Genomic DNA, 27,692 nt, shown 5'->3' with positions numbered 1-27,692 from the left:
CCATGAGATATATACTAGAAAGTGTCAACTTCTATGAAAAAAAAAAGCTACAAGTGTCAAAACTCCTTGAAGTTGATTGATTTGACGATTGCCTGACTGACGTTTCGATAAAAACGAAAATTTGAAATTATTTGAACTGAATTAATCTGAAATCTTTCTAAAATTTAAGATTGAGCCAGCCTTTTTTTAAATGTGTTACGATATCCAAAATGTATCCAATAATTAAATTTTTGTTTGTAAACCTTTGAGGGCTCATCATAACCCACATCATCATGGAAAACATAGTGAACCTAAATGATGTTTTCTTTAATTGTTATTTTTTGATAGGTGGCTTGTTCTTGAGTTATTTAGTTTACAAAATATTTTATGTACTTTTCAATAATAATAATTACATTCAAATAAATTATAAAAGTAGGGGTCATACTTGGAGGAGTATTCTATGTAATAAATCGATACCTTACAATATTTACGTAAGTACCAAATATTTTTTATGCTCAATGTTACATGCTTAACTAAGCATTTTCGTTACGTATATGAACTTTACAAAAGAAAAATAAAAAGTACTAAAATTAGTATTATTTTATATCTAATAAAATTATTATTAATTTAAAATAATAAGCTAACAAGTTACTGAAATTGTATTTTTTATTAATTTCAGTGCACCACCTGTGGTAAACTGATGCTACATCAAGATGGTCTCTTTTGTGAATGTTGTGGTGTAAGTGCTTGTAAAAGTTGCTGCCGTGCAGTTGATAAGAGGTTCAGATGCAAAGCAATTACTTGGCCCAGTGACAAAGCATTTTATCATCATTGGGTTGATGGTCAGTTTTCTTGTAGAGTTCTTATTGACAGTAAATTAATTTTATGATTATTGTCAACAGCAATTTATTTATTAATTACAGTTGGCTCCTTCCGAACACAAAATGCAGATAATAGTGAAAATGGTCCCAAGAAATTTTTTTGCTGCTGGTGTCAGAAAATAAAATTATCTTATCTTAATGCACTTAGTGAAACTGAGGTAATTTTATATTTTATTTGCTGGTTGCTATTAACAGCAAGACATTTAATTATGTTTTTATGTTACAGGAATGTAACTTTCACAGATATAGAGACATAATTATACCACCTACATGTGTCCAAGTAGAAAAAGGAGCAATTACAAGTATTAAGCCTCTATTAGATGACAATTGGGAACCTCTAATTATATTTGGTGCGTTAAAATTAATACAATCATTTATAAAAATATTTTCCTATTATTAATATTGTTATAAATTACAAGTATGTATTGTTTATAAGTTGTCCAATTATAGCTTTTATGATAAGTTTAATAAGGTATTCAGTCTGTTTGGTAACTTAGTAATAAGGTTATTATTTGTTCCACCTCTGCCAGCCAAAAAACTTTAAGAATGTGCTGATAACAAATTTTTTTTCTGTTAATCATTTATGTGTTCTGTATAATAATATGATGTTTTTGTTTTTTAGCAAACCGGAAGTCCGGTAGCAACAGAAGTGATGAAGTCCTGTCACTCTTTAGAGGATTGCTCAATCCAATTCAGGTACCTAATAAGTTTAATTTGATTGAAACCAATGTAAACAATATTTTTACTGTATTTCTTTATGAAATTGTCTTTAAACCAGGTTGCGTATAGCGTAAGCGTTGCGACGTAGTGCAGAGCAGAACAGTAAAGCAGCATCAAGGAAATAAGGTGGAGAATCTACATTAAAATTCGAATGTTTATTTTCTTCACATGTCACATGTGTTGAACATCGCTATCGCTTCTTGATTTTTCTACTCTGTTGTGTCGTTTTCATCTCATCTTCCAGCGGCAGCCTTACCCGCACTTTGAACATCGATTGTTCGTTACAAATGTCCATTTCAAGTGTTGATTACTAAATTAAACGATTAAGTTATTTGGTGTATTGTTTATGTTGTTGATAGGTGGTGGATATTAGCACCACGAGCCCAGAGAGCGTGGTGCGATGGCTGCCGCCGCGCTGCCGCATCCTGGCCGCCGGGGGGGACGGCACCGTCGCCTGGATCCTCAACAGTCTCCTCGCCGCGGGACATATGGGAGTAAGTACTTATCATTGCCATCATTATGGCTTAAAAGGATTTGCCACACTGGACACAAAGTGAACGCAGCCCGCAACATGTATGAACTACACTGTCGGGTCGGTCTCTAACGCCCGTATTCACAAACATCACTATGAGGTCTCACAGTGCGCGTGGACGCACAGGGTGACACGTGAACCAATCACAGCTCTGTTCGACGCTGTGCGTTCGATTTGTTGCGTCACATAAGGAAGTATCGTTTATGAATACGGGCGTTAGTATTAAATTTTGCATTGATGTGATCTGACCGTCCTGGCAGCTGCAGCCTGGCACGAGCAAAGAACGCAAACCGACTGGATGCGGGCTGCATTCACTTTGACCTGACTGCAGACCGCAGAATGTATTCAGTGTTGTAGTTCCATAATATTATCTCGTAGTTTCGACTTGTATCTAAGTGCTTTGAATTTGAATGCTTTACCTTGAGCTTGCTTTTACTTTTTCATGAGAAATGAAAATAATAGATATTTGACGGTATGAAATATTTTTTTGCAGGCGGCTGTGGGCATTCTGCCGATGGGGACCGGTAACGACTTGTCGCGAGTGCTGGGCTGGGGGCCGGGCTGTGGCTCGCATTTAGACGCACATTCCATTATAACTAGTATTAAGCAAGCCAATGAACAAGTTTTAGACAGGTTTGTATGTTCCTTCTTCAGTTAATTATTATTTATATCCTAGAGATTTTATTCTTACCTTTTGTGTGAAACTTTGAAACATGGCAAGTTATGCAACTAGGTAATAAAAAAAAATGATTTATACAATTTAATAAATAAAACACATTATCGTTAGTAGACGAAAAGCTCATACGTTTTTTTAAGTCCCATTAAGTACTCGTAGCAAGCTAAATACCTAGTTATGCTTGTGTTACAGTGGTTTTCACCACAATAATCTAGCGGCGGGGTTCGAAACCGCGTTCCTCGGATCTCAATTCGGCCACACCATTGGGCGTTATCACTTCGATTTGTCGTAAAATAACTGAATATGATGATTAATATTCATATTCATTGAAGGAAATTTCACAGGGCAGTCAATCTTTAATTTAATCAATAATTTAAATTTTCTTTCGGCTGATATCTACTAAGTGCAAAATAACAAAAATACTATAATACGGCCCTGAAGAGGGCCTCCACACTAAGTCTGCGGGTACGAAACTGGCAACGGGCGAGCGATGGGCGGGGCGACGTAATAATATAGCGATCGCCGCCGCTCGTTTCGTGCGCGTCACCATAAACTGTCATGTTGTTGTATGCATCGCCCCGCCCGCGCCGCTCTGCTGTCGCTATCGCTCGGCCCGTCGCCAGTTTCGTGCCCGCAGACTAATGAAGAATCTGAAGACTTAGTGTGAGTTTAAATCAAATGTGACAACGCGCTCACTAGAAAAAAATTACATTAAATGTATGACGGGTTGTACAGCGCCCCTAGCGGAAACATTCAAGAACTAAAATTTTCTAATATTTTTTTAACGCGCTCACTAGTGAGGACGTTTGGTGTAAACTCACACTAAGCCCTCAGGATTTGGTTACCTTGTTACAAACAATGGCGGGCAGATGGAAGGTGACGATCACGCCGCGGCGCGGGCGGCTGGGGCGCGCGCGCGAGCGGGTGGTGTTCGCGTACAACTACGCCAGCATCGGCGTGGACGCGCAGGTCGCGCTCGACTTCCACCGCGCGCGCTCGCAGTTCCTGCACCGGTACGCCAGCCGGATGCTCAACTATGTACGTCGCTGCCTAATTTATTAGAGCGCTTTCACATTTTTAGGCGACTTTGCAGCGCGACAAACGCGCTACCGAATAATTTCATACTATTATGACAGCGGATGCCTGTCTTCACATTATAAAAACGCCGCTGCTGCGCTGCTTTCGCGCTTCTGACGCCCTAATGTGAAGGCGGCCTTACTTTCGTTCATTTCAGCCGAATGACGTCCACTGCGGGACAAAGGCGTGGATCAAGGATTTCCACAAAGACCGGTCCTGCGCCGCCGGCGTCCAGGCACTTTCCGCGCCCTCACTAGATCGTCGGTCCACCTAGGAGGCCTGCCCACTACGTCTTCCGGCTTGTGGTTGCCACTCGAGAAGTTTCTTGCCCCAGCGGGCATCAGCTCTGCGAGGTGCTTTATTATTAATTTATTACTTTAGTTTTTTTGCATACATAAGTTAATAGGCATTTTTACTATTTTTGAAATAGAGTAACAAACGGAGAGCGAAGTCTTAAGAAAAATTATGCCCCAATGTTAGTGAAATTGTCGAATTAATTCGATTGAACATTATTTTGTTACACAGAGCCAATTTAGTGATCATAGCGTCCTGTATGTAGTTAGGAAAGTAACGAACCAAAAACATACTTTACTGCCTTGTCTTCACAAAAGATAAGGAGACATGTAAAGTGCCCCATAAGGGCTACCTTTTCTTTTTTTATTATTTTCTATTGACGTTCATAAGTGCCACTTGTGGTCTAAACTGAATAAATATTTTTGATTTTGATTTTGTACAGGTGGCGTACGCGTGGCTGGGCGCAACACGCGCGTGGGACGCGGGCGCGTGCGACGCGTTAGAGCGGCGGCTGGCGGCGCGCGTGGACGGCGCCGAGCTGGCGCTGCCGCCGCTGCAGGCGCTCGTCGTGCTCAACATACCCTCCTGGGGCGCTGGCGTCGACCTCTGGAGTTCGTAACTCTCACTAAGCCTAGGCGCAGACCACCAACTTTTAATCAGTAATCCAGCATGTATGAAAGTGCGCACATTGCACCGATTTGGTATCCTACAAATTAGAATCGGGCCCAACTATCGACCAACTAAAAGTCGGGGGTCTGCATCCTGCGCTGCGCTTAGGCTAACTCTTACACAGGCAGCATACATGCCTCACCGTTTTTTACTGCGGTTGGATAAAATACTTTCTCAACAAACTCATAAAGGAAACTGTGTAGCAACTTCATGAAAGTTAGAAAATTATTCTTATTTACCTACTTTCAGGTATGGGAAACGAGGGAGAAGTGGAGCCTCAAAGGATTGATGATGGAAAAATTGAGGTATTTGCTAATTAATAAAATTATTACGTTTTTACTATGTTGATAGATGCTACTGACTAAGTACTTACGTACATATTTTGTTTGCAGGTAGTGGGTATCTCTTCATCTATCCATATTGCGCGACTCCAGTGTGGTTTGGCGGAACCATATCGCTTTACACAAGGGTCGAAAGTGAAGGTAAAGATGTTCAATATTCGGATTGTAATTAACATAAGATAGCGTGGTGGTGCAAAATATTCGCTTCTTGCACGTCCACTACCGCTATCCGCTTCAGTAGATTTTGCTTTTAATGAAAATGGTGTTGGTACAATAGATAAAAATGTATTTGGATTGTATTCGCCAGCTATGTCTGTAATCTGCTTTTCGCCAAAGTGGAAAGGGGAGGAGATGTTTTAACCAATCCCCGTTCGTTGTTCCCACTTATCTTCACTCAGCTTCGATTCGGAAATCTGACAAGTTACTCAAAATACATCATTTCTATCTCGGCTTTCGTTTAACCTGATCGAGTTAACTGCGCACCTGGCGGATGTGACGTTACATCGACGCTTTGGTACGAACGGGGCGTGCGGGTGAGTGCGACGAGTCGCATTCCAGCGAGGTGCGCTCGCGCAGTTAACTCGACGGGTTGTAGGGACCGGAACTAAGTATCTGTTTTATAGCCTGACCAGGAACATAAAAACCCTGGCATAGAGGCGCGTCAATTGCATTTGATAGTGCAACACTGAGTACAGTCGTACCTGTGTTAAATTAATAGGCTAACTTTACTTATGTATCAGGATTCAGGTTAATTTGATATTTTCATAAATTAACGAAAAAATATTATATTATAGGTGAACTGGTTTAAATAAATTAAATGAAACCATCAATCGAGCTAGTAGGATTTATTTTATTATTCATCAATAATCGAATTCAGAACTTGAATATTCAACTGCAATGTCTGCTCATGAACGCTTCAAACTCGGTACTTCTTTCCCAATTATTCCAGAAAATTCAACACTTACAAAGTGACGAAAAACTTTAAAATAGGTAGTTGAAACAAACCACAGCTAATTTTCATAGTGGACTGTACTACACGCTAAACATGTCAGTCAATTTGACAACCTTTGTCGGAAACATTATTCAATGAAAATATTGTTCGAACCCTTAGTATTTCTCTTCGACAAATACTTTAACACATTGTGAACCACTTTTCTTTCACGACTATAAAAAGTTTTTAGCAATTTAATTCACAAAATCAATTGCACACATTTAAAATAAAGTTTTTTTACACTTTGACAGCAATTTATTGACATACAAGATGACATGTCGATGAAGTTTTCAGTTATAGTTCCAAAATACTGGACTGTCCTGTCGATGACATTGACAGTGGGGCGCCACCGTCAATACCGGATCGCTGGTTCAGATTTTTGCCATGTTGGAAACCATATAGTTGAACGATGGCAGCGCCCCCCTGCCATTGAGTTTGGTGGGACAGTTCAGCGTGGGTCATCTATACTGTTGCCATTAAAAGAAATTAGTACCATTAGTTTTCCGTAACATGGCGAGGGTTTTTATGTTCCTGGTCGGGCTATACACAAACCATCCTCATTGCAGATCGAGCTGAACGGCACGTGCGCGATGCAGGTGGACGGCGAGCCGTGGATGCAGGGCCCGGCCACGGTGCGCGTGGCGCGCGCCGGCCAGTGCCGCGTGCTGCGCGCCGCGTCCGCCCGCGCCGCGCTCTGAGCGACGCGCCCGCAGCACGAGGGTACTTTGAATCTCAACAGTTGGGTAATTGACACCACTTACTAGTAATGTGTAAAGTCCTGTCGCCGAGAAGATAGGATTTCGTACAATGACCCTCACTGTGCGACGGGCGGCCGTAGTTGGGCACAACTTTTATGTAAAAATTAAGTATTTCATTCAAGTAAAGTGACGTCATAGGTCTCTACGAAATCTCTTACTTATGTCAGATAACCGAATATGTAGTGGTGTCAAATGGCTAATAATTTCACAAACTATTCTGAAAAGACGATCGGTGTTTTTTAAACCAAAACCGAAGATGAACGGCTTTTTAAATATGTTAGGTAATGGATTACATAATAATATGTGTATTAATTTATTCTATTTATGTAAGTACTTACAAATTTTATCGCATGTATCATCCTTTTAGGGTCACATTATTGTAAAACTACATTATAATTGCATAATGTTCGAATGTTTACGGGTTTGAATTTTACTATTCTCTGAGATAAACGCACATGAGAACTTTTTTAGCCACCATAGCCGACATGGATGCAGCGTTAAGGATATTGTAGCATTTATTATAATTTGATGCCGCGCTAAATTGATAATTTGAGCTGCCAAAGTATGCCAAACTAACGTCGCGTTCGTGTCCCGCTACTGTGCACTCTTGCCCACTGTGTAGGATTTAGGGCCCAATTAACTCTGTTTTTCTATGTGGATGTGGTATTAAATATTATAGCCTACCTTTTTGTGGCACTCACAATGCAGATTCCGTGTATTCAGTGTAGACTTCCAAATATCCGATGACTAATAGTTACAAAAAGGACCTACACTAAAACTTGCGCGGGCGTACACATGCGTACCTGGATCGAAAAAAGTGTAGGTATAATAGGTATAATGGCGCAGTGTAGCGCAGACGCACAGCAGACGCGTGTGACGGGTTTCCACTAGCGAGGTGGGGGCGGTAGTAGTGTACTGATGGCGGCGCAAGTATAGGCGGGCACCGCGCAAGTTTTAGCGTACAGCTTAGGGGAGTTTGAAAATATAGTAGCAATTATTCTTCAACAATTTATATTATGTATTACATAACCATATTATTTTAACAAAACATGGAATTCTGTAATTACTTCGAATGTAACAGTTATTTTTATATTACACAATGTTTTAAATTACTGTGACAGGTAACACTTACCACTATGTGGTTGAAAAATTCGTACATACCTAAATACGTTTTACTTATTTTAAAATCACAGAAATAAACTGATAAAAAATAATAATTCGATAATTGTATTCATACCCAAAGTAATAGAAAAAACATACACATCATCAACATTTAGGTATCATAGTTTTAACAATACATATAAACTTATTAAAGATCTCAAACAACCTACAAATATTTTAAATTTATAGTACTGTAAATAAACTATGCTTTTAGGCCAACGTGTTTGTAATCATGTGTGGTTTATAAAAGTACCTATTTTAAAATAAAATATATTTTGACTTAAATTTTGTTTTTATATTTTAACCTATCTCTAGTACTCAACTATGCTTAGAAGTCACATGGTTAAATTGTTTTACTTGAGTTTAGATTGCAAATTGTTTTAAATTTAAAATAATTAACCCGTAAACCACAGCAAAAGCTCGCGAAATCAATGACCAGATCAGTATTATATTATATTTCGCCGCGTGTAACTTCTAAGCTTAGTAATAAGTAGATGTATAAATGAGTTGAAATAAATAAACAATATTAGAACTATAACAATCGGGGCAAACGTTTGTACATATTTAGTTGTCCAATTAGGCAAGAATTTATAATGATTTTATCTAATCCTTCATAAAATAGAACCAAAAAACATTGATCGCTTGTTTAGAAAACCTAATCGCTTGCGGATTAGGTTTTCTAAATAATTATGAAGTTTTAAGATGTAAGTGTAAATAAACATTCCTACCAACGAATACCACTTACACAAATGTATCTAAAAACTCCACGTACCTACATATTATAAAGGCTGCGTACAAGATACATACAGATCTAGCCAGGGCCGCGCCGCCCCTGTGTGCGATGTGTGCGGCGCACACAGGCGCCAAGACAATAGGGGCGCCGCGCCGCTACTGCCACCTATTTTTTTTAAATGGAGTACATATCGATAAGTAAGTAGGTACAGTATGCGCAAGCGCAACAAAACAAATATTACGCTTATTAAACAAGTCTCTCAATATTTATGTGTTTATTATGATTCACGTTTATGGTTTCATTTTACGCTTAGGGTTTTAGTTTAGTTTACACTAGCGGCCGCCCGCGACTTCGTACGCGTGGATCCCGTTTTACCCCCTTCATCTATCTTACGCGGTTTAGATTTTTTCATACATATGTTTTTTCCCGCCTACTCCCGTGGGAATTTTGCAATATCCTGTTGTAACTAAGCTTTAAGTTTACTAAGGTACCTGCTTGCCAAAAAGCGGTTAAGCGGTTTTGATTTTTTATACAAAAGGATTTTCCCGCTAATTCCCGTTTCCGTGGGAATTCCTAAGTATACTATAACCTGCCCAGGAGTATGAAGAATAATTGTACCAAAGTTCGTTAAAATCCGTCGAGTAGTTTTTGTTTCTATAAGGAACATACAGACAGACAGACAAAAATTTTACTGATTGCATTTTTGGCATCAGTGTCGATCACTAATCACCCCCTGGTAGTTATTTTGAATATATATTTAATGTACAGAATTGACCTCTACAGATTTATTATAAGTATAGATTACTTACGAGCTCAACGTTAAAACGGCGGCAGTTCTTTTGAACCATAAAGTACTAGTTACATATTTTGAACCGTAGAGGCGCCGAGTTTGTAATACAATTTTTTTATGACTATGAGTGAGTTTATGAACGCAACCCGATGCGATGCGTGCGAGTTGCGACACAAACGGGATGGGGTCCCGGGGATTCCCCGCCACGGGGATTTTAACGAACGAGATAGCCAAGCCAAAACCACAGTATACAGGGTGTTTGGCGGAAGGTTAGACAAACTTCGTGGGTATATAGGTAAGGTCATTATAAGAATACAAGTTCGCCCATTTTACCCAGTGAGCTACTAAGTAAGTAAGTAACTACTGAAGTAAGTAAATAGTTATGTTCGCAAAAATAAGTTAACGAAAAAGAGCGATTTGCATAACTTTACTTTGGAACGACAAAGGACAATGACCAAAAGTGGTCCAAATGTCCACCACTGATGAGACCTATATTGGCTTAAAGTCCATTAAATAGAGAATAACTTTCAGTATGGGACGAAAAAAAAATATGCTGTCAGTAAAAACTTATGACTGTATGAAAAATTGTAGTAGTTTACGCGCTAATCTCAGGAACTACTCGTCCGATTTGAAAAATTATTGTTGTTATGGATAGCTCATTTATCAAGGATGGTTTCAGGTTACATAACATCACCCTACAACCAGTAGGGGTGGAGCAGTAAAGATAAATGTTGTAAAAATGGGAAACCACCCGACCTTAATGACCAGAAAAGAAAGGTACATACTAGACATCCAAACTAAGCCTTGCGGCCGAGGAAGACCCCGAATTTCATGGATGTCCGTAGTAAACAGGGACCTTAAAGAAGTCCAAGTAAACACTGAGACAACCCAGAACCATGCCGCCTGGAGACATGTCTTTTTTTTTCTTTTAGCGAGAACCTAACACGGCACACTAAGCGACATGACATAACATGCATAGATTAGTCCAAAATGTGCGATGGATAGAATGATATCAAGAACATTTTGCGGATGAAAAGGTAAAAAACATGACTTTTCAATTAGTTATAACTTTTTACTGACAGCATATTTTTGATTGCGGTTTGGTTATAATGAATCAGTATTTAGTAGACTATTTTACTACATAGGTCTCGTTAGTGGTGGACATTTGGACCACACTCCATACATTTTTGGTCATTGTCCTTTATTTTAAACAAAAATAAACTTGCCGTTACTATGGAACAATAATACAAAAGTTATCCATACAAAGCTTCTTCCAGCATCGTTATATTTTCTGCTATACTCATTTTCATTACTTTTTTTGTGTTTTATTTCAAAATTAATTTAAAAATAATAACCACATTATGAAGAAAAAACAGTAAAAAAATTCTAAATTTACTTTGCATGGATAACTTTTGTATTACTGTTCCATTTTCTTCCCTAAACTTTGAATTTTTGACGAATTTCAACATCTAATTAGGCTACATGTGACATAATATCATTGGAAAGAAGAGAAGCTAGAGATGTTTTTAATATCATTGGCAATTCACTGTCATCTTTAATTTTTTTTAAATAGAATTCCAAGTAGTTTTTTTTATCATGGTTCGTACTTTTGTTAAACTTTGGCGGCTCGTAACTAGCTATCCAATCATTATCTGGATCTGAAATTTATTTTACTTGACTTAAGACATATTCGAAAACACGCGAGAAAAAAAAAGCAGTTTTTAGGTCAAATTTCGGAAAAAATTAAATTAAAACAAAAATATAAATTTAAAAAAATAGCCCACTTAGGGTAAAATGGGCGAACTTGTATTCTTAAAATGACCTTACCTATACACCCACGAAGTATGTCTAATCTTCCGCCAAACACCCTGTATTATAATTTAAGTATGATTAAAGTATTCTTGTTAGCACCAGTTGCAAGTGCATTTCAGTAGCACTAATATAAAAAAAAAGTTAGACTCTTGCTGTTTTTACATAGCATAGGTAGGTACGTAATAGTCATATTAGTATTATTATGATTAGAAACAAGTAAGCTTCTTTGTTATTAATATTTAAATATACAATTCTTTGTATTAAGCATGTAAAAATTTAGTTCGAGTTTTCTTTTTCGTAGTAATTGGCAAGCAGAACGAACGGGATTTACCTATTTAGTATCCTAATTTCTAAGTGGTTTTCAGTTTTAATACACTTATGATAATATTATCTAAGTACCTACTGTAAAACTGAAGAACATTTATTTTAGTCAAAATTAACAATTAAAATATTCGTTAAAAATAATTTAAATTCGTTTTTTTATGACGATTCATTAGAAAAGAGGCGCTTTATAGGTTCCGCACACAGGCGCTGCCGGCGGTCGGCGCGGCCCTGGATCTAGCCATAGTACACTTATTTATTGAACACCGATAACAATAAATTTTTTTATTAAACATTTTGACCAGTTTAAGATAAATCAACTTAGTACATGAATCTTTCTTAAAACCGTATCAGATACAAAAATATACATATTATGTAGCTTATGTAGGAATGTAAACTGTTTTTACATATCACCTTTTTGCAAATTGTTTAAATACTGTAGGTTGAGATTGTTAAAAAATATAATAGGTAGGTAGTATGTTTTTGGCACAGAATACGAGAACAAAAGGATGCATAAAGTGGTAGTGGTCTGTTAAATTATTCGGATCTTTTAAATAAGATAAATATGTTAAGGAGTGATAGATGTTTTTTTTTGTTATTGAAATTGAACTACTTCTTTTTTATAGAAAGCATTTTAAAGTACCTAAATGTACGATTTTAATTTACCCTTAGGTAATCAAATAAACCTTTTATACAATAAGTAATAGTATTCCACTGACACCTTTATTTTGTGATCTTATGTAAAAAATCTGAATACGGCCAGGACAATATTGTAGCATGGTTATGAAATTATTTCGATAAACCATTTTTAGCTGTATATTATTGAACATTGGATTGGAAGACTGTAATAACAGATTAAAAATGTCAAGATTTATGTAAATAAAATAATATTAGTCACTTGTTGATGTAAAAAAAATATCAAAATACTATTACACTTATTTACTGCAAATAACAGTAACTATCAATGTTTGAAATGGTATAATAATAATAAGTTATCTAAAAAAACTATTAAATAACGCCTATGATGATGACCTAGTCAGAGTTAAATTCTTCCAATAAATTAGTTTTCTAGAATGAGTATGTTATTGTATTGTCTACAAAGTTAATTCTGGTCTAAAAGTTAACAAACAACAAGGATAAGTTAATATCTTAACTTCCTAACAATCTTTCATAATATATTTTTCCTAAATGCAACTAAATGTTGTAACTAGTAAGCAGTATTATACTATTATAACATTTATTGAACTAATTCCAATTTAACTATACCAAAATTCATTCTAAGTTGTTCTAGGAACACAAATGTTAAAATAGTATGAGGCGCGAGTCTCGCAAATGCTGGAATGTATCCTTTGAAAAATGCTAATGGACTTTCTTTAGCGGTGCTCTTTATCAGCTTAAATATGCTCTTGATCTCACCTGGCTTAGCATTCATTGCTCTAGTCTTCAGCACATCAACGGGTTGAGTCATGGTGGTCGCGATAGCTCCCTAAAAATGCAAAAAGAAAAGATATGTGTAGGTAGGTATTAAAGCAGTGCAGTTGATACAGAAAATAAAATGCCTTGTTTTTGCTAAAAGGGCGATCCTTACAGCCAATAAACTCGATGTAAAGTGCGTCACCACATTGTCACTAAAATATGAGGTAGTAAGTAGAAGTTCTTTGATTTTGTCGTAGAACGATAGTTGCCCAATGGTCATAAGCACGGCGCGACTGCAAGTCATGGACGCGCCTGCCCAGAGCCGTAACACGCCTTCATCGGCTGCGACGCGCCATAATCCATGGACAGCATTTTTATAGCTGAAAAATTATTGAAAAAAAAGTGGTTTATGACAATGTCCGCTTTACAAGTAGAATATATCAATAAGTTATTCTTCAAACTGGTTGTTCTGCAGTCACTATAAAAGTGTTCCCTTTTAAGGCTTCCACAGACCAAACGCGGGTCAGAAGCAGTGCGGGTCAGTTGCAGCGCGGCAATAGGCACACTGAAGGCAGCGGCAGTTTCAAAGCAGTTGCAACGCGGGCGGTTAAAAAAAAATACAATATTCGTAAACCGCTTTCAACGCATTGCGCTGCACTGCTACCGCCCTGCCCGTGAGTCATGTTAATATGGCCGCCATAGTAATACAACAGCGCGGGCCCGTAGCAGTGCGGCGCGGCGCGGAGCGGTAGGAGCGCGGGCCCGCGTTCTAATTTGGTGTGATACACTACAAAGAGTTTCTTGTATTACAAATTGCGCGGGCCCGCATTCCAACAGCGCTGCTACTGCCCCGCGTTTGGTCTGCCGAAGCCTTAAATGTATGATTCATGCTTAAACAATATTTACAATAATTTTTAACTTACTTCCTTCGTTGCTCACGAGGTAGCTTGACATCATTTTGCATTCGCACATTTACCAAGTCAGCTGGGTTTCCCACAAATCCTCCAGCAAATCCGCCTAATCCCGCTAGGAACGCTGACATATAAAATGGCATAGAAGTACCCTGAAATAGTTAGCAGAGTTTCGTATTTAATAAAGTTAAAGTCCCAAGTTGAATATCACCACAATACCACACCGTGCCCTTGTTTAATACTATGTTCCACAAAACAAAAATCAATCAACATCTTCATTTATTCAAAGATTCAAAGTTTCATTTGTTTCACACAGTGCACAATATGTGTGGTGAATATTTGAGTTAATGGATGAGTTTTAAAAGTAATTGAAATGAAGTGTGCTTATAAAATATGATTTGGTTAGAGATAGCAGAATCATATTTAAAGGCATATTTTATTTTCTGGTGTGGTAAATATACAATATTATGAATTCATATGATTCATATTATATTTACCACGCCAGATAATAACATAACTGCCTTTAAATATGGATGGAGGACTGTTGTGGATGCCCTCTGCCCCATCTAGGGGACATAGGAACATAAGTCAAGTAAGTCAAGTCTTTAAATATGATTCTGCTATCTCCAACCAAATTGGTACTGAATGTATTAAATCACTTATGTGTATAGGGGTTTAATAATTTTAAAAAATCTTACATCTTTTGGTGCAAGTTTTTGTTTAGCCATTTCATATATTCCAAATCTGGCAGTTGAATATGTTAGCTGCCTCAGTAGAGATGCTGATATGCCATTATAAAGTCCCATGACACCTTCAAATAATTAAAGTTAATTAGATATTGCAATGAAATAATGATTTTAAGTTTATATTTTTAAGTCCATTCACCAGCACATCAGACATTTTTGTTGCAAAATTGCACACAAATAAGGGTCTATTCCACTTTGATCACCCAGGTCAACTTTTCCATGGGTAATCAAAGGACACCAAATTGTCACTTGAAGTCCACTTTGATCACCTGGGTGATCAAAGTGAAATAGACCTAATTATGATGCCATAGTGTTAACAGGCATGCTGTCATCTGTACATGATATCCTATTTTGTTTTTATTTGAAATCATTTGTCTCACCTTGATTTTTGATAACTATTCCAGTCAATTTCAGCATAGAAATATTTTTTCCTTTTTGTGTTTGCATTTGGACTTTTAGCAAATCCAAGGGATGGGTGATGCATGCAGCCCCAGCTGATGCCAGGCCTCCAAAGTACCATCGTGAAATCCTCACTTCTTTATCCTTACCCATGACACTGAAACAATGGATGTGATTAAAGAGGTATAATGATAAGTGCCTACTTACTTACCTACATGTACTCTACACTACATTATCATAATGGTTTGTGGTTTATTATCACATGAGTTAAACTACATATTTGTTAACTTGTAAAATGCAACACTTTTTACTAATCTTAGCTATAAATATTAATTTGCTTTAATTTTTGTAACAAAGAAAAATGTTTAATAAAATCCAATAAGGTAGGTAGTGGATTAGTCAATAAACGATAATAAAGTAAGAATTTCATCGAAGCCTGTCTAATTAAACAACATAATCCATTCATAAACCATCCAACAACATAAACAAAGTTCCATTAATTAGGCTTAAAAGAACTTAAAATAAAATTATTATTAAATGTAAGGTAAACCATGCTAAGTCATACACTTAATTTTTTATCACAATTAAATAAATACCAACCAGCCCGACCACTAAAATTCACTACACCCGCGCGGCTGTGCGCCAACCAACTAGTTTTACTATCTCATTCATAAAACCACATGCATTCGAGTCGATTTCCGACGAAGTGGTCATGTATGCGTATTCTTCATCAATAGATCTATGAATAGTAATAAAAAATAGGTACTCATGAATTATTAATGAATTCATTCATTCATGGTCTCAATTCTCTTTTTTTTTGTTTTAACTTTCGTCTTTCAATATTTTCATCGTCTTGACAGATTATTAATTAATGGCTGCGTGCGTTTGGCCGAAAATAGCGCTTGTTATGGCGGATTTACACTGCGCGGAAATTAGCCAAGTCAAGTCAAAAAAACAGTGGGGTGGGGATGAAAAATGAATGAATTTCAGCCTTAGTAATTTCCCATACATTTTTTAGCAGTGATATCATTTACCGCTAAAAGGCCATATTTTTTCTTACTAGCGTTATTTTCGGCCAAACGCCTCCAATTATCGGAACTTGTATGAGGAAAATAAAAATAGGTACAGTTTCAGGTAGTAGGTACGGCATGCGATTTTTGACACACTCAAACCATGGAGGTACTTGAAAGTGAAAATATTGATGTATACAAAAATTGCTTGAATAAATAAATATTAAATCGACAAACTAATGACAAACAGCTGTTTATCTCTTTCTAACTTACCCATGGTGACGTATGAAAAAAAATATAGATAATGTTTGCAGGTCAGAACTCATTCTGGCAACATTTTCATGAAACGTCACTAACTACCTGACTTGTGCCGAGTACATACAAGATTTAAGAAAACAAAATGGCCGCAATCAGCTGACAACTACACACACATACACACACACAACAACCTGTCAGCTGATTGCCTGAGTGTATTTATAATGAATGAGTGTAAGTGTGTGCGTAATGTATGTACCGACGTGCCGAGCACGTTAAGTTATGCCGATTAATACAAGCCCTACTGATCTAATGCTTAAGCAATTTTATTGGATAAATATTAATGACAAAAGAATCTTTGTTTCTTTTTACTAACCGATGCAATGGTGTTTCCATGGAAAAAAGATTTAAGCTGGGTTGCACCCATGAAGCTATCTATTGCTTCATGGTTGCACCATCTTATTTTAACTTTGACAAACGTCAAAAATCTGTCAAACTCCATACAAAAAACACCGGTTATCGTCATGGTTACCGTTAAAGTTAGGTGGTGCAAGTGTGCAACTCAGCCTTAGATTATTGTTTCCTCAGTCATTATCATTACTCTTGACTAGAGATGGGTAGTGGGTAAAAACCCATTTCACCCGATTGGGTTTAAACTGGTTTTTACCCGGGTGGAAACCCATCTCTACTCTTGACATGATGTCATGTGTAGAGATGGGTTCCCACCCGGGTAAAAACCCACATGAGGGTAAAAACCCAATAAAAACCCGTTTCATTCCACCCGTGGGTGTTTACACCGGGTGAAAACACATAATTTTATAATTATTTCAATTGGTATCTTTTCTTTATTTTTATTGAATTTTTCTCATTTAAGTTTATTGATTAATAAGTAATAAATCAAATTTAACACTAATATGCATTTATATCGTGGCCAAATCGTAAAATTGATCACGTTATGATGATGTGACCAATTATTTTATAAAATGGTGTTATTTCAAGAATCGTTGAACCGATTTAGAAGAAATTTAGTAGGAACATAATAATTTGTGATCATGGCAAGGACATGGAGGGGGGGAGGGAGGGGATGCCAAAGATGCCAAACTCTCTCTTTGATGACATTACGGTATAAAGTTACAAATAACAACACCAACTACAAAGTACTTCTGCTTAAAAACTTGAAATTGAACCGCCCTTCCGCCACTGTAACGCATTGTAACGTTTTTCAGGACCTCCTCTCCCCCCAGATTGCATTACGTAACACTAGAACGCCCCCTTAGCAACAAATACCACTTCTCACTTTAAAAAAACGCTATTTTTGTTTTCACCCACCAGAATGGGTGATAATGGGTAAAAACCGGGTTTTTACCCAAATCACCCAGTTTAAACCCAATCGGGTGAAATGAGTTTTTACCCACTACCCATCTCTAGTCATGTGACGTCATCAGCGATGCTCACCGAAATATTTTTGTTTATTTCTTGTTAAATATAGCAACAAACTTGGAAAGTTAACTCTAAAATTGGAAAACTACATGGATGGCAGCCATTTTATATTCCAACTAGATTATATTTTAGTTATTTTAGGTATAATCAATCAGTCCATAGGTTAACAAGTCTATGCATATTATGACAAGACTGACAGATGTCATCCACATGTCATGAACGTCATCATCAGCATGAAGTTATTTTGGTTGGTTAATTTTTAACCTCGAAAAATTAGTTATTTTCTTCCATTTATCTTGTGAAAGGAATACAACACAACAAGAATTAAAACAAGTTCGATTTAATTTGATCTTTCTATAAAAAGAGGAGAACGTGCTAAAGTTCTCGATAAACAGGTAACTTATTTTTAAAAGTTGTAGTAGTTCACACAGTTTTTTAGATTCGTTTATTATGAAATCTAGACAGGCAGAAAAAAACTTTATTACCTTTGTTAAAACGCGGATGATTTTTTAAAACTAATTTAACAGAACTTCATTTAATCACTTATGCAATATTCATGGAAATGCTTATAACTCTGAAGTCGAAGACCGACTGAACGGCACAGCGAGTTTATCTGCAAATTACGCGACGCATTTTTTTAATGTCCATATTGAGAGCGTGACGTATAACGGTCGTTTCAGTCTATACCTATTATATTAAAATTAGACTTATTAATAGGTGTGCCAAATATTGTTTCAGAATGTCTTCAGATCTATTGTCAAGTCTTCGATTGGGTACAAATTCGCCTAATAAAATTATTGCGGTGAAAGAAATCAACCACTGTGACAGTTCTTTTATTGTAAGTTCTTTCTTGGGCCACTGGATCAAGCATAAAAATGTTGTAATTATTATATCAACCCATAATTCCTTAAGACACTATCAACTAGTAGGCCTAAAGATGAATTATAATCTACAAAAATATGTAGACGCTGGCACTGTATTATTTTACAATTTAGGGGAAGAAGTTGTCTCAGGCTTAATGAGCAATGAACAGAATACACTACAAAATCACTTTATGAAGTTGCAACAGATGATAGAAAAGTTGCAAGAAATTTCTAGTGTAACTAATATTGTTTTTGATGGAATATCACATTTATTTGATCTTAATTTTTCTCTTAATGATGTGAATAGTTTTAGTAACAATATTATCAAGCTAAGTAGAACCATAGAAAACTCTTGTGTATTATTTCATTGTAATATATCAAGTGAAGATGATGTGACGTATTTAATGGCTAATTTATTATCTCATAAAGCAAACACTGTAATGGAAATAGAAAATTTACCTTCAGGTCTAAGTGCAGATGTATCAGGCCATTTAATAATAAGGTACCCAGGAATGAAATTTGAGGATGAACATATGTTTACACTAGAGCAAAGATCTGTTAAATATTTGTTTAAACTCTTTGATAGAGGAGTAAAATTATTTGCTCCAGGTACAGTCTGATTTTGGAAGTTTTTTGTTTTTATCAAAGTGTAATTTGCATAAATATTGTTAAATAAATTTAAAGTTATATAAAATATGTGTTTTTCCTTACCTACTCTCCTTAATATACAGCTGGGCCACAAGATTTGTGTTTCAAAGATGACCTATGACATTAAACTACCATAATTATAAATCAGCTCGTTTTAAAATAGTTACATTATGTAATAATTTACAATAACCTACAATATAAACTTCCTTACCTCCCTTCCTTAGAGTAGAGTAACATACCTACCAATAAAACTATTTTACACGATTAAAACTGGCGCTCTGACGACGCAATAATAGGTTAGTTGTCTTATCTCATGGTAATACAGGCTATTTTGTTACAAAAATGTATAGTTTGATGTGCTGTTGACTTAGAAATGTAGTTAAATACAGTTCACGCAAATAAGAGTAGGTACATAATTCGGGTTTCATCATGGCTAAATTATTTGAAACAGTGCCACAAAAAGTAATAAGAGATCCCTAATTAATTGCATCTTTTATGTCTTTAATAACGTAGTGAGTGCTACAGGGGCGCATGTAAGTTTTATTTGTGATGATTAGCTGTTGCCCCAGCGACCGCCCAAAGCGAAGGTTGTATTTTGACCAACGCTCAGTCCACGTGAAGACACGAAGGTGAAGACCGTTTCAACCAGTCCGTTATTATGGTCAATTAATTAACGCACTTACAACTTCTGTCAAGTTCTGACTTGACCTCTTCATTTTTTAGAATGATTGATTACTCTTACGCTTTAGTATAAAATTTCCGAGTGATAAAGTTTTCGTATTATCCTCGTGATAGTTTCATGGTGAAAGTGCTATCAAGTTAGTGTGGACTAAACTAGTGATGCCATGACTCAGAGCAATCTGACTACTCCCGACAGGCAGCATGGAGTGCGTACTGTTTCAGAGGAGAAACTTATGGTAAGATTTTTTTTGTACTCTCTGCATTCTTAATTAAGTAACTTACATACCAATTAAGCACCCGATTGAGAACCAGGAATTGCACCGATTCCAAATAATACAATACGAATAACACCCTGTATACTCAAGAGTACGTAAATCAACGTGATTAGCATTCAGCTTACTAACTTAGATGTCTTTTATCGAACATCATCTTCATTTGAGGCCAAAACGACGATATCAACGAACTTCAAGCAAATCTAATTTTTGGCACCATGCCAAGAAGTAAAGATCTCTCGAGCAGGTCCTAAGATTCTCATTTACCTAATTCACTAACAGTTTGGTCATCCAGTAGGACGTATACCTACCTAATTTCAATTAAGTAAATTCAGTCAGCTCTACAATAGCAGATTTCATAAAAAAATAAAACAGGCACCTACCCACTTCCGTTTCATTAGAGAAAAACGTGTTTTAATTAATTAACGATGGTCGATGATAAGGTAGGTAGGTACTTGTTATTTTGGAAATATTAATTTATTAAAGTAGGTATAATTTAACATTGCCAGCAAAATTGGAATTTTGGTTGGTTAAAGATTGTTAAAAATGAGTCTTAAATTAACTTAATACTTGTGGACATAATGTGGTCAGCAAATTTTTTGCAAGTATAGGCCCTCTGATCGATTCAAGGTTTACTGCCTTATCGTGGTCGTTACTACCATTACCATTTACGATTGCGACTACGATAGCGGTAAAAGTTAATTTCAGACAATAATTACACTTTAATTAATCTTAGATATAACACATCTAACTATGACGTACCGTTGATAATGTTAGAACTCTGCTAATCTGTCTGTAGCTACGGAAGATCACTCGTGTCGTATGTGTGATATGACATGACCCCACTCTCTGACACAGGTGGCGGTGCGCGTGCGACCGCTGCGCGCTGATGAAGGTCCCCGCATCGTGCACGTGGTCAGCGATAAGGTGATCCAGTTTTATCGCCTTTTGTATATCTCGCTTAGATAGGACAGGAGATTTGATGAATTTTGGTAGGCAGGTAAGTGTCGCTAGATCTGATGAAATTGTATCGCCAAAAATACAGCACATCAAATTACGTAGGTATACTTACCTACCTAAGCATAAATTGTAAAGCAAGTACTAGTTAAGTTTGTTTATAATAAACTTACATCCTGGGACATGGGCGTAGGTACCTACCTACCTAGTGATTATCTACTGATCATCATTAAAGTCGAAAACTGAGATAGGATTCTCAACTAAGTAGAAACGCTGCACTGTATGGAAATGGAAAATGGTTTTATTGGAATGGGAAAATATTTCTTAATGATCATTATGAAAATAGTGAGTAAGTAGACTTACCTAATACCTACATTACATTACCTACAATATGTAATGGTGCCCGGTCTCTTTTATAATAATCGGGTCACTGTAATAAAATAACCGACTGCAGGAATTAGTAGCTTATTAGTTCACATGACATGCTGTTTCCTGTTCGCTACAAAAAGATTTCAACTTGAATAGTCAAAAAAGCTGGTAAATATTCTAATGAGCGAATAATACAATATTACTTAAATTCACAAAATAGACGACATAGCATCAATATCATCACTCTACTAAAGTAGTACTAAGGGATGCGTTAGTTTTTTTACTTACTTACTATGTGTTTACAATTCAGCATAATATTACTTAAGTATGTTCCTACCTACTGAACATGCTTTATAACCCTATTCTCCGTTTATCCGGATTGTGCTCGTAGTCGTACTATTTTGAGTTTTTAAGATTAACGACAATGATAAGCAACGATTCAAGCTGATGTAGGGGAAAGGAAGCTGAAGTCGCAGTAAAAATCACCTACAGATCGACACGTTTGTATTTTGTTCCTATAATGTTAATAAAATAAAGCGAACAGTATCTAAGTATACTGTGATAATAGTATAGATTTTGCTATGCTGGATGTTGCATTGCACCATAGAAGGTACCTGAGTTAAGTATTTAGGTAGGTACCTATACATGGCAAAATGCATTTAATTCTCTTTTCATAGAATTTAAAAAGACTAAGTAAATAATTTAGTACGGTAGGTATTATGATGATCATAATTATTTATACTTAGGTAAATCAGGTACTATACATATGTTACAGCAGCCAAGTAAGGTCATATGATCATAATGTAACATGGCATTAAACTATTACAAATCCTTTTGCGATCGTTGAATTATGTGTGATCACTGACCAGTGTAGTGGAAGTGTAGTGTGTTATTAATAGATTGTAAACCTAGCTAGGTCACAGCACAGCCATACGCTAGATGCAAACATAGTATGCTCACACGTTAGGATGTTAAATGTCACCGGTGCAATCTGAGGGGGATTTATGAAGGTCATAGAGATTTTATTTTAAAGGTACTTAGAGCATCAAACACGGTCATCACTGAAAATAATCTAAAGCGCCAAGCGGTCTTGAAGTCGTCTTGGTGAAAAACTGGAAATGTACCTACTAAAATTTAGTTAATTCAAAGAGCGAAGTAGATATTCGGTTTGACCAGGTACTTAATTAACACCATTTTACACATTTATATGAATCACGGAATCTTGACAGAAAACTGAAGTCAATCGTTTTGAAGATGAATGTTTTCATTTAAAAGCAATTACTTACATAAAGGGCCTTAGTACCTTGGTACTCAAGTGTTTGAGTTTTCTGAACACAGTAGTTTTGCCTAGTTACATGTTCATTAATTATTATCTGTCAAGAAGGACAAGTAAGTGATTTTATATCTATGTTAAGTACAAAATGAGGACATTGACTTTGATTGTTAACTAGTGGCACCGAAACTGACTTTACCTAAGGTCAAAGCGAGGACAACGCTCGTTTTTTCACTTTGGGATTGAATTAGAATGATTGTTTCTCTGCTGGTGCAGAAAGGTTCGCCGAGACCATTAGAAATAAGTGCTGCGTATGTCTTTTGATGCACAACCTGTCACTGGTTGTTCTGTAAGACTAAGGGGGAGATCTAGCGACACTACGAAGACGTTAGCGAGAAATTCTCAATTCTGATAACGTTAATATTCATAATTGGGTAAAATACAATTACTCACATTAAAAGCAAGCAACCAGGTAAAATGTACGAAATGGTTTTTAGATGTTAGTCCTGGAGGACGAGGCTGACAGCAGGCGAGACGTGCTGCGCCAGCGCCGGCTGAACGAAAAGCACTGCGTGTACGACCGCGTCTTCGGCGAGGATAGCACCCAAGTACGTGGCTACTACTAAGCTATTATTTTAAAGAGACTTGCACTCTATCGAATGTTTATTTTTTTTAAATATTTTGTAAGTCTGCAAATGTAAAGAAATATCTAAACGTAATAAGATCATGTTGTGTAAGTACAGTAATTATCTTCAGTTTGAGTTTGCTTCCCGTTTTTACTTCACTTCTTGGCACATACACAGTGCTATTCATAAATCTTTACTTCCCTAATGCTTGGCATAACGCAAATTCGTCACATTACTCGGACAATGTAGAGTGAGGTGGCACTGAAACGAACGATATGAGTGTCATATTTACTTCGCTATTGCTATTGTTATTTATGAATTGAGCAAATTTTCAGGAATTGATAGATTTACAGGATGTCCATACAGATGACTTTATGATCAATACGCCCTACTCCCGCTCAATTGTGACAAAAAAGTCTTATAAGTTTACGGGAATAACATAATAGAAGTACGGAACATAAAATAATGTGTTCACATTAATTTCGTTTAGGAGGAGGTCTACGACGCCGTGTGTGCCTCGCTCGTAGGCGGCACATTGCAAGGGTTCGCTGGCGCCGTGTTCGCCTACGGTGCCACTGGCGCGGGCAAGACCCACACCATGACCGGCCTCATGTCCCGCGCCCTCAACCACCTATTCACCAGCATAGCTGAAAGTGACAACCCTAAAGCTTATGAGGTAAGTAAAGAAAAAAATGCATTGATTCCACCAATTCATTGGCAGTTGGCGCTTATTTCTCCGCAGATTTTATAAAGGAACCTAGGTACTAATTTGGTCTTAACAATTCAATTCATACAATTAAAAAATAACCATATTTTGTACCTACAAATTAGTTACCTAGTACCTACCTAAAATAATTTAGGTTTTCGGGACTGAAGTATTATTTTAGTACATTGTTCGTTGGCAGTCATGTAATGTAAACCACCCAATTAAATTCGCTTGTCACATGTGAGTTACATCATTGTGAATGCATTTGCATGTTTAAGTAGGTACAATGATATAGTCGTTTCGCTTTCAATTTCACAGTCACGCAGAATAACAACTTTAAAGACAGGTGCTGTCGATATTGGTCGGATAGCTACGGCTATTATGGTTACGGAACAGAAAATTACGTAATCTGCAATTAGTTATACAGTTTTACATCTCTTGACAGACTATAATTAACCTACGTCATTTTCAGTACTATACCTAACTAAAATGATGAATTACTCAAATAAAACTCTTTTTACAGGCCAAAATAATACCTTTTAGTGTTTTACTAACACAATATTAAATACAACATACCTAGTATTTACTGATGTGAACTTTTACGGTCTAAAATTACTGTGGATTTGATGTAGTTATTTCGCATTTAGTGTTTACATTTGAATTTTAGAGAACCGTTGAAATCTTTTTTTCGTTCATTAGCTAATTGAGATTTAACATCATCACCGAAACGATATCCCAATGGTAGAAGTGGATGTGTTTTTGAATGACGTTTTATTTATACAACCGACGTGTTTACTTAAAGCATAGGTACAGTAATTTAATGAGCAAATAGTACCATGCGCAAGTGTATTTGCTGTGATGATTATTGCATTGCAAAACACGTATCATTAATAGAGCACTGGCATAATGTAGCGAATTTTTCAGTAAAATTTCAGTATGATATCGTTTGATATGAACGCAAACTCCACGACATAAATTGCTCCATTAATCCAATCAAAGAAGTCCTTCAAAATTATGTATCTTTCTACGTACATTTTCCAATAGCACCTTACAAAAAGGTTAATAGCATGAATGCTCTGTGAATAGTGGGCTACGGACGGCTTTGTTTGGCCGAAGTCTACTTCCGCCGAGGTCGTCTCCGTGGAAATAGAAAATGACCTTACACCGTTTCTCCTTCCCGACATAGTATGTAATTTCGCGCTTGTCGGGGAGGCGATGAAATATTAATTGGAAATGTGTTGCCTAGAAACCTATATATTTTTTAAATAAAGTTTTTAACGGCCGAATACTGAAACGCCATTTAAATATTTGACGGCTTCTCAAATAGTTAAGCAGCTCCTAAACTTACATTTCGCATACTCAAAACAATATCTGAGCAGTTCTCAATTTTTAAGCACCTCTCAAATTAAGTTGCACTCAGACGCCACTTACATGAATTTTCGCATACTGAAACGCCATTCAACGCTAAGCATTACTCAAACAACTGTCAAATCGTCTTAAGCAGCTGTTAAATTTGAGAGTGCTTGCGCGGTATCTTAAATCCTATTCTTATACCTAAATCGACCTAAATAGTGGTAAATAATGTGTGTCATCGTTATCATTTCTTTCGAGGCTCGAGGAAATACCTAGATCTAATCGCAGGAACGCAATAATACTGAACGCTATTGAAAAATATTATTATAATGACATGCAATTCCGAGCGAGGATCCGCATCTCTAAAGAAACGGTGTTGTGTCTGGATTCATAATTTGGAAGCTCTTTGAAACCCCGCACCAAACGCCATACAACCAGTGGACCAAATACTTATTATAACCCTACTGTTCTACGCAACGGGAAGTTATGAACGTGTACTAGGTGATATCTTCCACATCGAACAGCCAACTGTGCATCGTATAGTGCACAAAGTAACAACCAAAATAGCTGCTATGAAATCGCTTTACATAAACATGCTTATTTCTGAGGAATAATATGGGGACATCGCATAGTAGCATTTCCAAGAGTTGTTGATTTGTCAATTTGATGCTCTCTCTGTCAACAATGATAAATGTCAATTGTGGTTACGTTTCGGTTCACGATCGCCACTTAATAGATTTCAACAATAAAAAGTATCACATTTAAAATTATTTTTTTAATTAAATAAAAATGCAAGCATAAATTTTTTTATATGATAAAACGAGATTTATGTATAATAGAAACTAAAAATAAACTGTTGTATGTTAAGTTGATTGAGTAATATTTCCATAAAAGACAATACATAACCAAACGATGCTGCGTGTAATGGATAAAAAACGTAAAGTTATCATTTGTGTAAATGAAAACATACTTTTTTTGGTAAATGTTGCCATTATGTAAACATTTGAGAGCTGCTTAGCTGATCACGGCTTCAAATCCGTTGAGTGGCGTTTGAGAATACCATTTAAAATTGAAGGATACTTAAATTTAGGAGCCCGTCAGCTGAGTGACAGATTTGAGTAGTGTTTCAGTATTCGGCCGTAAGAGTCTCACAATTTATCAGTTTAATATTATTATGAAGTACTTGATAAACAAAAGTTATACTCGTACTTAGAGATGTTACGCATTTTATCGCGTGGATAGATTGAACCTAGATACACACTAAGGAAAATTGATAGGGCTGTTAAGGTTACTAATATTTGAACTTTAAATAACTAGAATTTGACTTGGTTGGCACAAATGTCAAACGTAGCATGTATGATAACGAGTAGGTAATTATTATTTTTCAACACTGAAGTCTGAAATGGGTATCAATAGGTTCGTCTATTGTCGGATCATATACATATTGTTAACCTTATTTACATCTTCATTAATCTATACAGTACTTATTATTATTCTGTGTCTTAGATACATAATAGGGGAAAGTAGTACGAGATGATCCCCTTAAGCGGGAATCGCTGTAAAATACATATTTTTCAAGGTAAACCAAAAATAAAGACGATTACTCCTAGTATATTTATCTATCCAACTTTTCTTATACTCAAAACCAGAAATTAATTGAGGTTTCATTAAAATATTTCATTTTTTGCAAAACCTTACAAATTGATTATCTTGTACACCCCTGTGGGTAAGATGATCCCCCAGGTAGGGGTAAGATGATCCCTATGATTCTGTTCTATGTCTATTATTTTCTGGTTTTATTCCTTTCGGAGTACCTAATTATGCGAACAAATCGTTAAAAAGTTAGAAAAGAAAAACATTTACGAATTAAATAACGAAAATAACTGATTCTTTCTTAGTACCTGCTAAAAAGCGTTTAAATAATTGAAACGCTTTTTGGCTGGAGCTTTGTTGAATATATCACAAATAAATTCACCTGCTTCATCACCCTCTACCCCAGCACATGCTTTATGGCCCCATTTTCCACATGCAT

At 36.4% G+C, this 27,692-nt stretch overlaps 4 protein-coding genes across 8 annotated transcripts in view; 3 read left to right on the top strand and 1 right to left on the bottom strand.

The window, feature by feature from the left end:
* On the top strand, positions 1 to 8,585 carry Dgkepsilon (diacylglycerol kinase epsilon). 2 transcript variants are annotated; one of them, XM_028305759.1, is made up of 12 exons: positions 7 to 470; positions 659 to 821; positions 903 to 1,018; positions 1,087 to 1,210; positions 1,483 to 1,556; positions 1,940 to 2,074; positions 2,606 to 2,745; positions 3,658 to 3,826; positions 4,602 to 4,770; positions 5,078 to 5,133; positions 5,221 to 5,310; positions 6,727 to 8,585. In XM_028305759.1, the coding sequence occupies exons 1-12, from the start codon at positions 273 to 275 to the stop codon at positions 6,856 to 6,858; spliced, it is 1,566 nt and encodes a 521-aa protein (XP_028161560.1). In that variant the 5' UTR covers positions 7 to 272; the 3' UTR covers positions 6,859 to 8,585. The 2 variants fall into 2 exon arrangements, with proteins under 2 accessions (XP_028161562.1, XP_028161560.1); XM_028305761.1 differs by lacking the exon at positions 903 to 1,018 and having other exon boundaries at positions 1 to 470; positions 659 to 718.
* Positions 8,586 to 12,403: 3,818 nt separating this feature from the next.
* On the bottom strand, positions 12,404 to 21,163 carry Dic1 (Dicarboxylate carrier 1). 3 transcript variants are annotated; one of them, XM_028305765.1, is made up of 6 exons: positions 21,139 to 21,163; positions 15,189 to 15,364; positions 14,761 to 14,873; positions 14,075 to 14,214; positions 13,324 to 13,531; positions 12,404 to 13,221 (listed from the first exon to the last, which is right to left on the bottom strand). In XM_028305765.1, exons 2-6 carry the CDS (start codon positions 15,358 to 15,360, stop codon positions 12,973 to 12,975), a joined length of 882 nt encoding a protein of 293 aa, XP_028161566.1. In that variant the 5' UTR covers positions 15,361 to 15,364; positions 21,139 to 21,163; the 3' UTR covers positions 12,404 to 12,972. The 3 variants fall into 3 exon arrangements, with proteins under 3 accessions (XP_028161566.1, XP_028161565.1, XP_028161564.1); XM_028305764.1 differs by lacking the exon at positions 21,139 to 21,163 and adding an exon at positions 18,398 to 18,589; XM_028305763.1 differs by lacking the exon at positions 21,139 to 21,163 and adding an exon at positions 15,808 to 16,072.
* Positions 18,652 to 19,444, top strand: LOC114353695 (elongator complex protein 6). The gene has a single exon (XM_028305766.1). It carries the CDS (start codon positions 18,652 to 18,654, stop codon positions 19,393 to 19,395), a length of 744 nt encoding a protein of 247 aa, XP_028161567.1. The 3' UTR covers positions 19,396 to 19,444.
* Kif19A (Kinesin family member 19A) overlaps positions 19,994 to 27,692 on the top strand; it is a 26,340-nt gene continuing 18,641 nt past the window's right edge. The window contains exons 1-4 of one of the 2 annotated variants that reach the window (XM_028305758.1): positions 19,994 to 20,340; positions 21,235 to 21,303; positions 23,473 to 23,583; positions 24,092 to 24,277. In XM_028305758.1, the coding sequence (XP_028161559.1) occupies positions 20,269 to 20,340; positions 21,235 to 21,303; positions 23,473 to 23,583; positions 24,092 to 24,277 (438 nt within the window). In that variant the 5' untranslated portion in view covers positions 19,994 to 20,268. The remainder of the gene's footprint in view (positions 20,341 to 21,234; positions 21,304 to 23,472; positions 23,584 to 24,091; positions 24,278 to 27,692) is intronic. The other variant, XM_028305757.1, reaches the window with a different exon arrangement.

The sequence above is a fragment of the Ostrinia furnacalis genome, unplaced genomic scaffold (assembly GCF_004193835.3).
Source record: "Ostrinia furnacalis isolate ACB-3 unplaced genomic scaffold, ASM419383v2 OfSCF1783, whole genome shotgun sequence".
NCBI lineage: Eukaryota > Metazoa > Arthropoda > Insecta > Lepidoptera > Crambidae > Ostrinia > Ostrinia furnacalis.
Note: the sequence above shows the minus strand (reverse complement) of the source record. Positions and strands in the feature narration are given on the sequence as shown.

Coding starts and splice junctions, on each gene's coding strand:
- Dgkepsilon (XM_028305759.1), top strand. CDS start 273: ATGGAAAACATAGTGAACCTAAATGATGTTTTCTTTAATTGTTATTTT. Junction 1,019..1,086: donor ATGCACTTAGTGAAACTGAG/GTAATTTTATAT, acceptor TTTATGTTACAG/GAATGTAACTTTCACAGATA. Junction 5,134..5,220: donor TTGATGATGGAAAAATTGAG/GTATTTGCTAAT, acceptor TTTTGTTTGCAG/GTAGTGGGTATCTCTTCATC.
- Dic1 (XM_028305765.1), bottom strand. CDS start 15,360: ATGGGTAAGGATAAAGAAGTGAGGATTTCACGATGGTACTTTGGAGGC. Junction 14,215..14,760: donor AAAAACTTGCACCAAAAGAT/GTAAGATTTTTT, acceptor TAACTATTTCAG/GGTACTTCTATGCCATTTTA. Junction 13,222..13,323: donor TTACATCGAGTTTATTGGCT/GTAAGGATCGCC, acceptor TTGCATTTTTAG/GGAGCTATCGCGACCACCAT.
- LOC114353695 (XM_028305766.1), top strand. CDS start 18,652: ATGTCTTCAGATCTATTGTCAAGTCTTCGATTGGGTACAAATTCGCCT.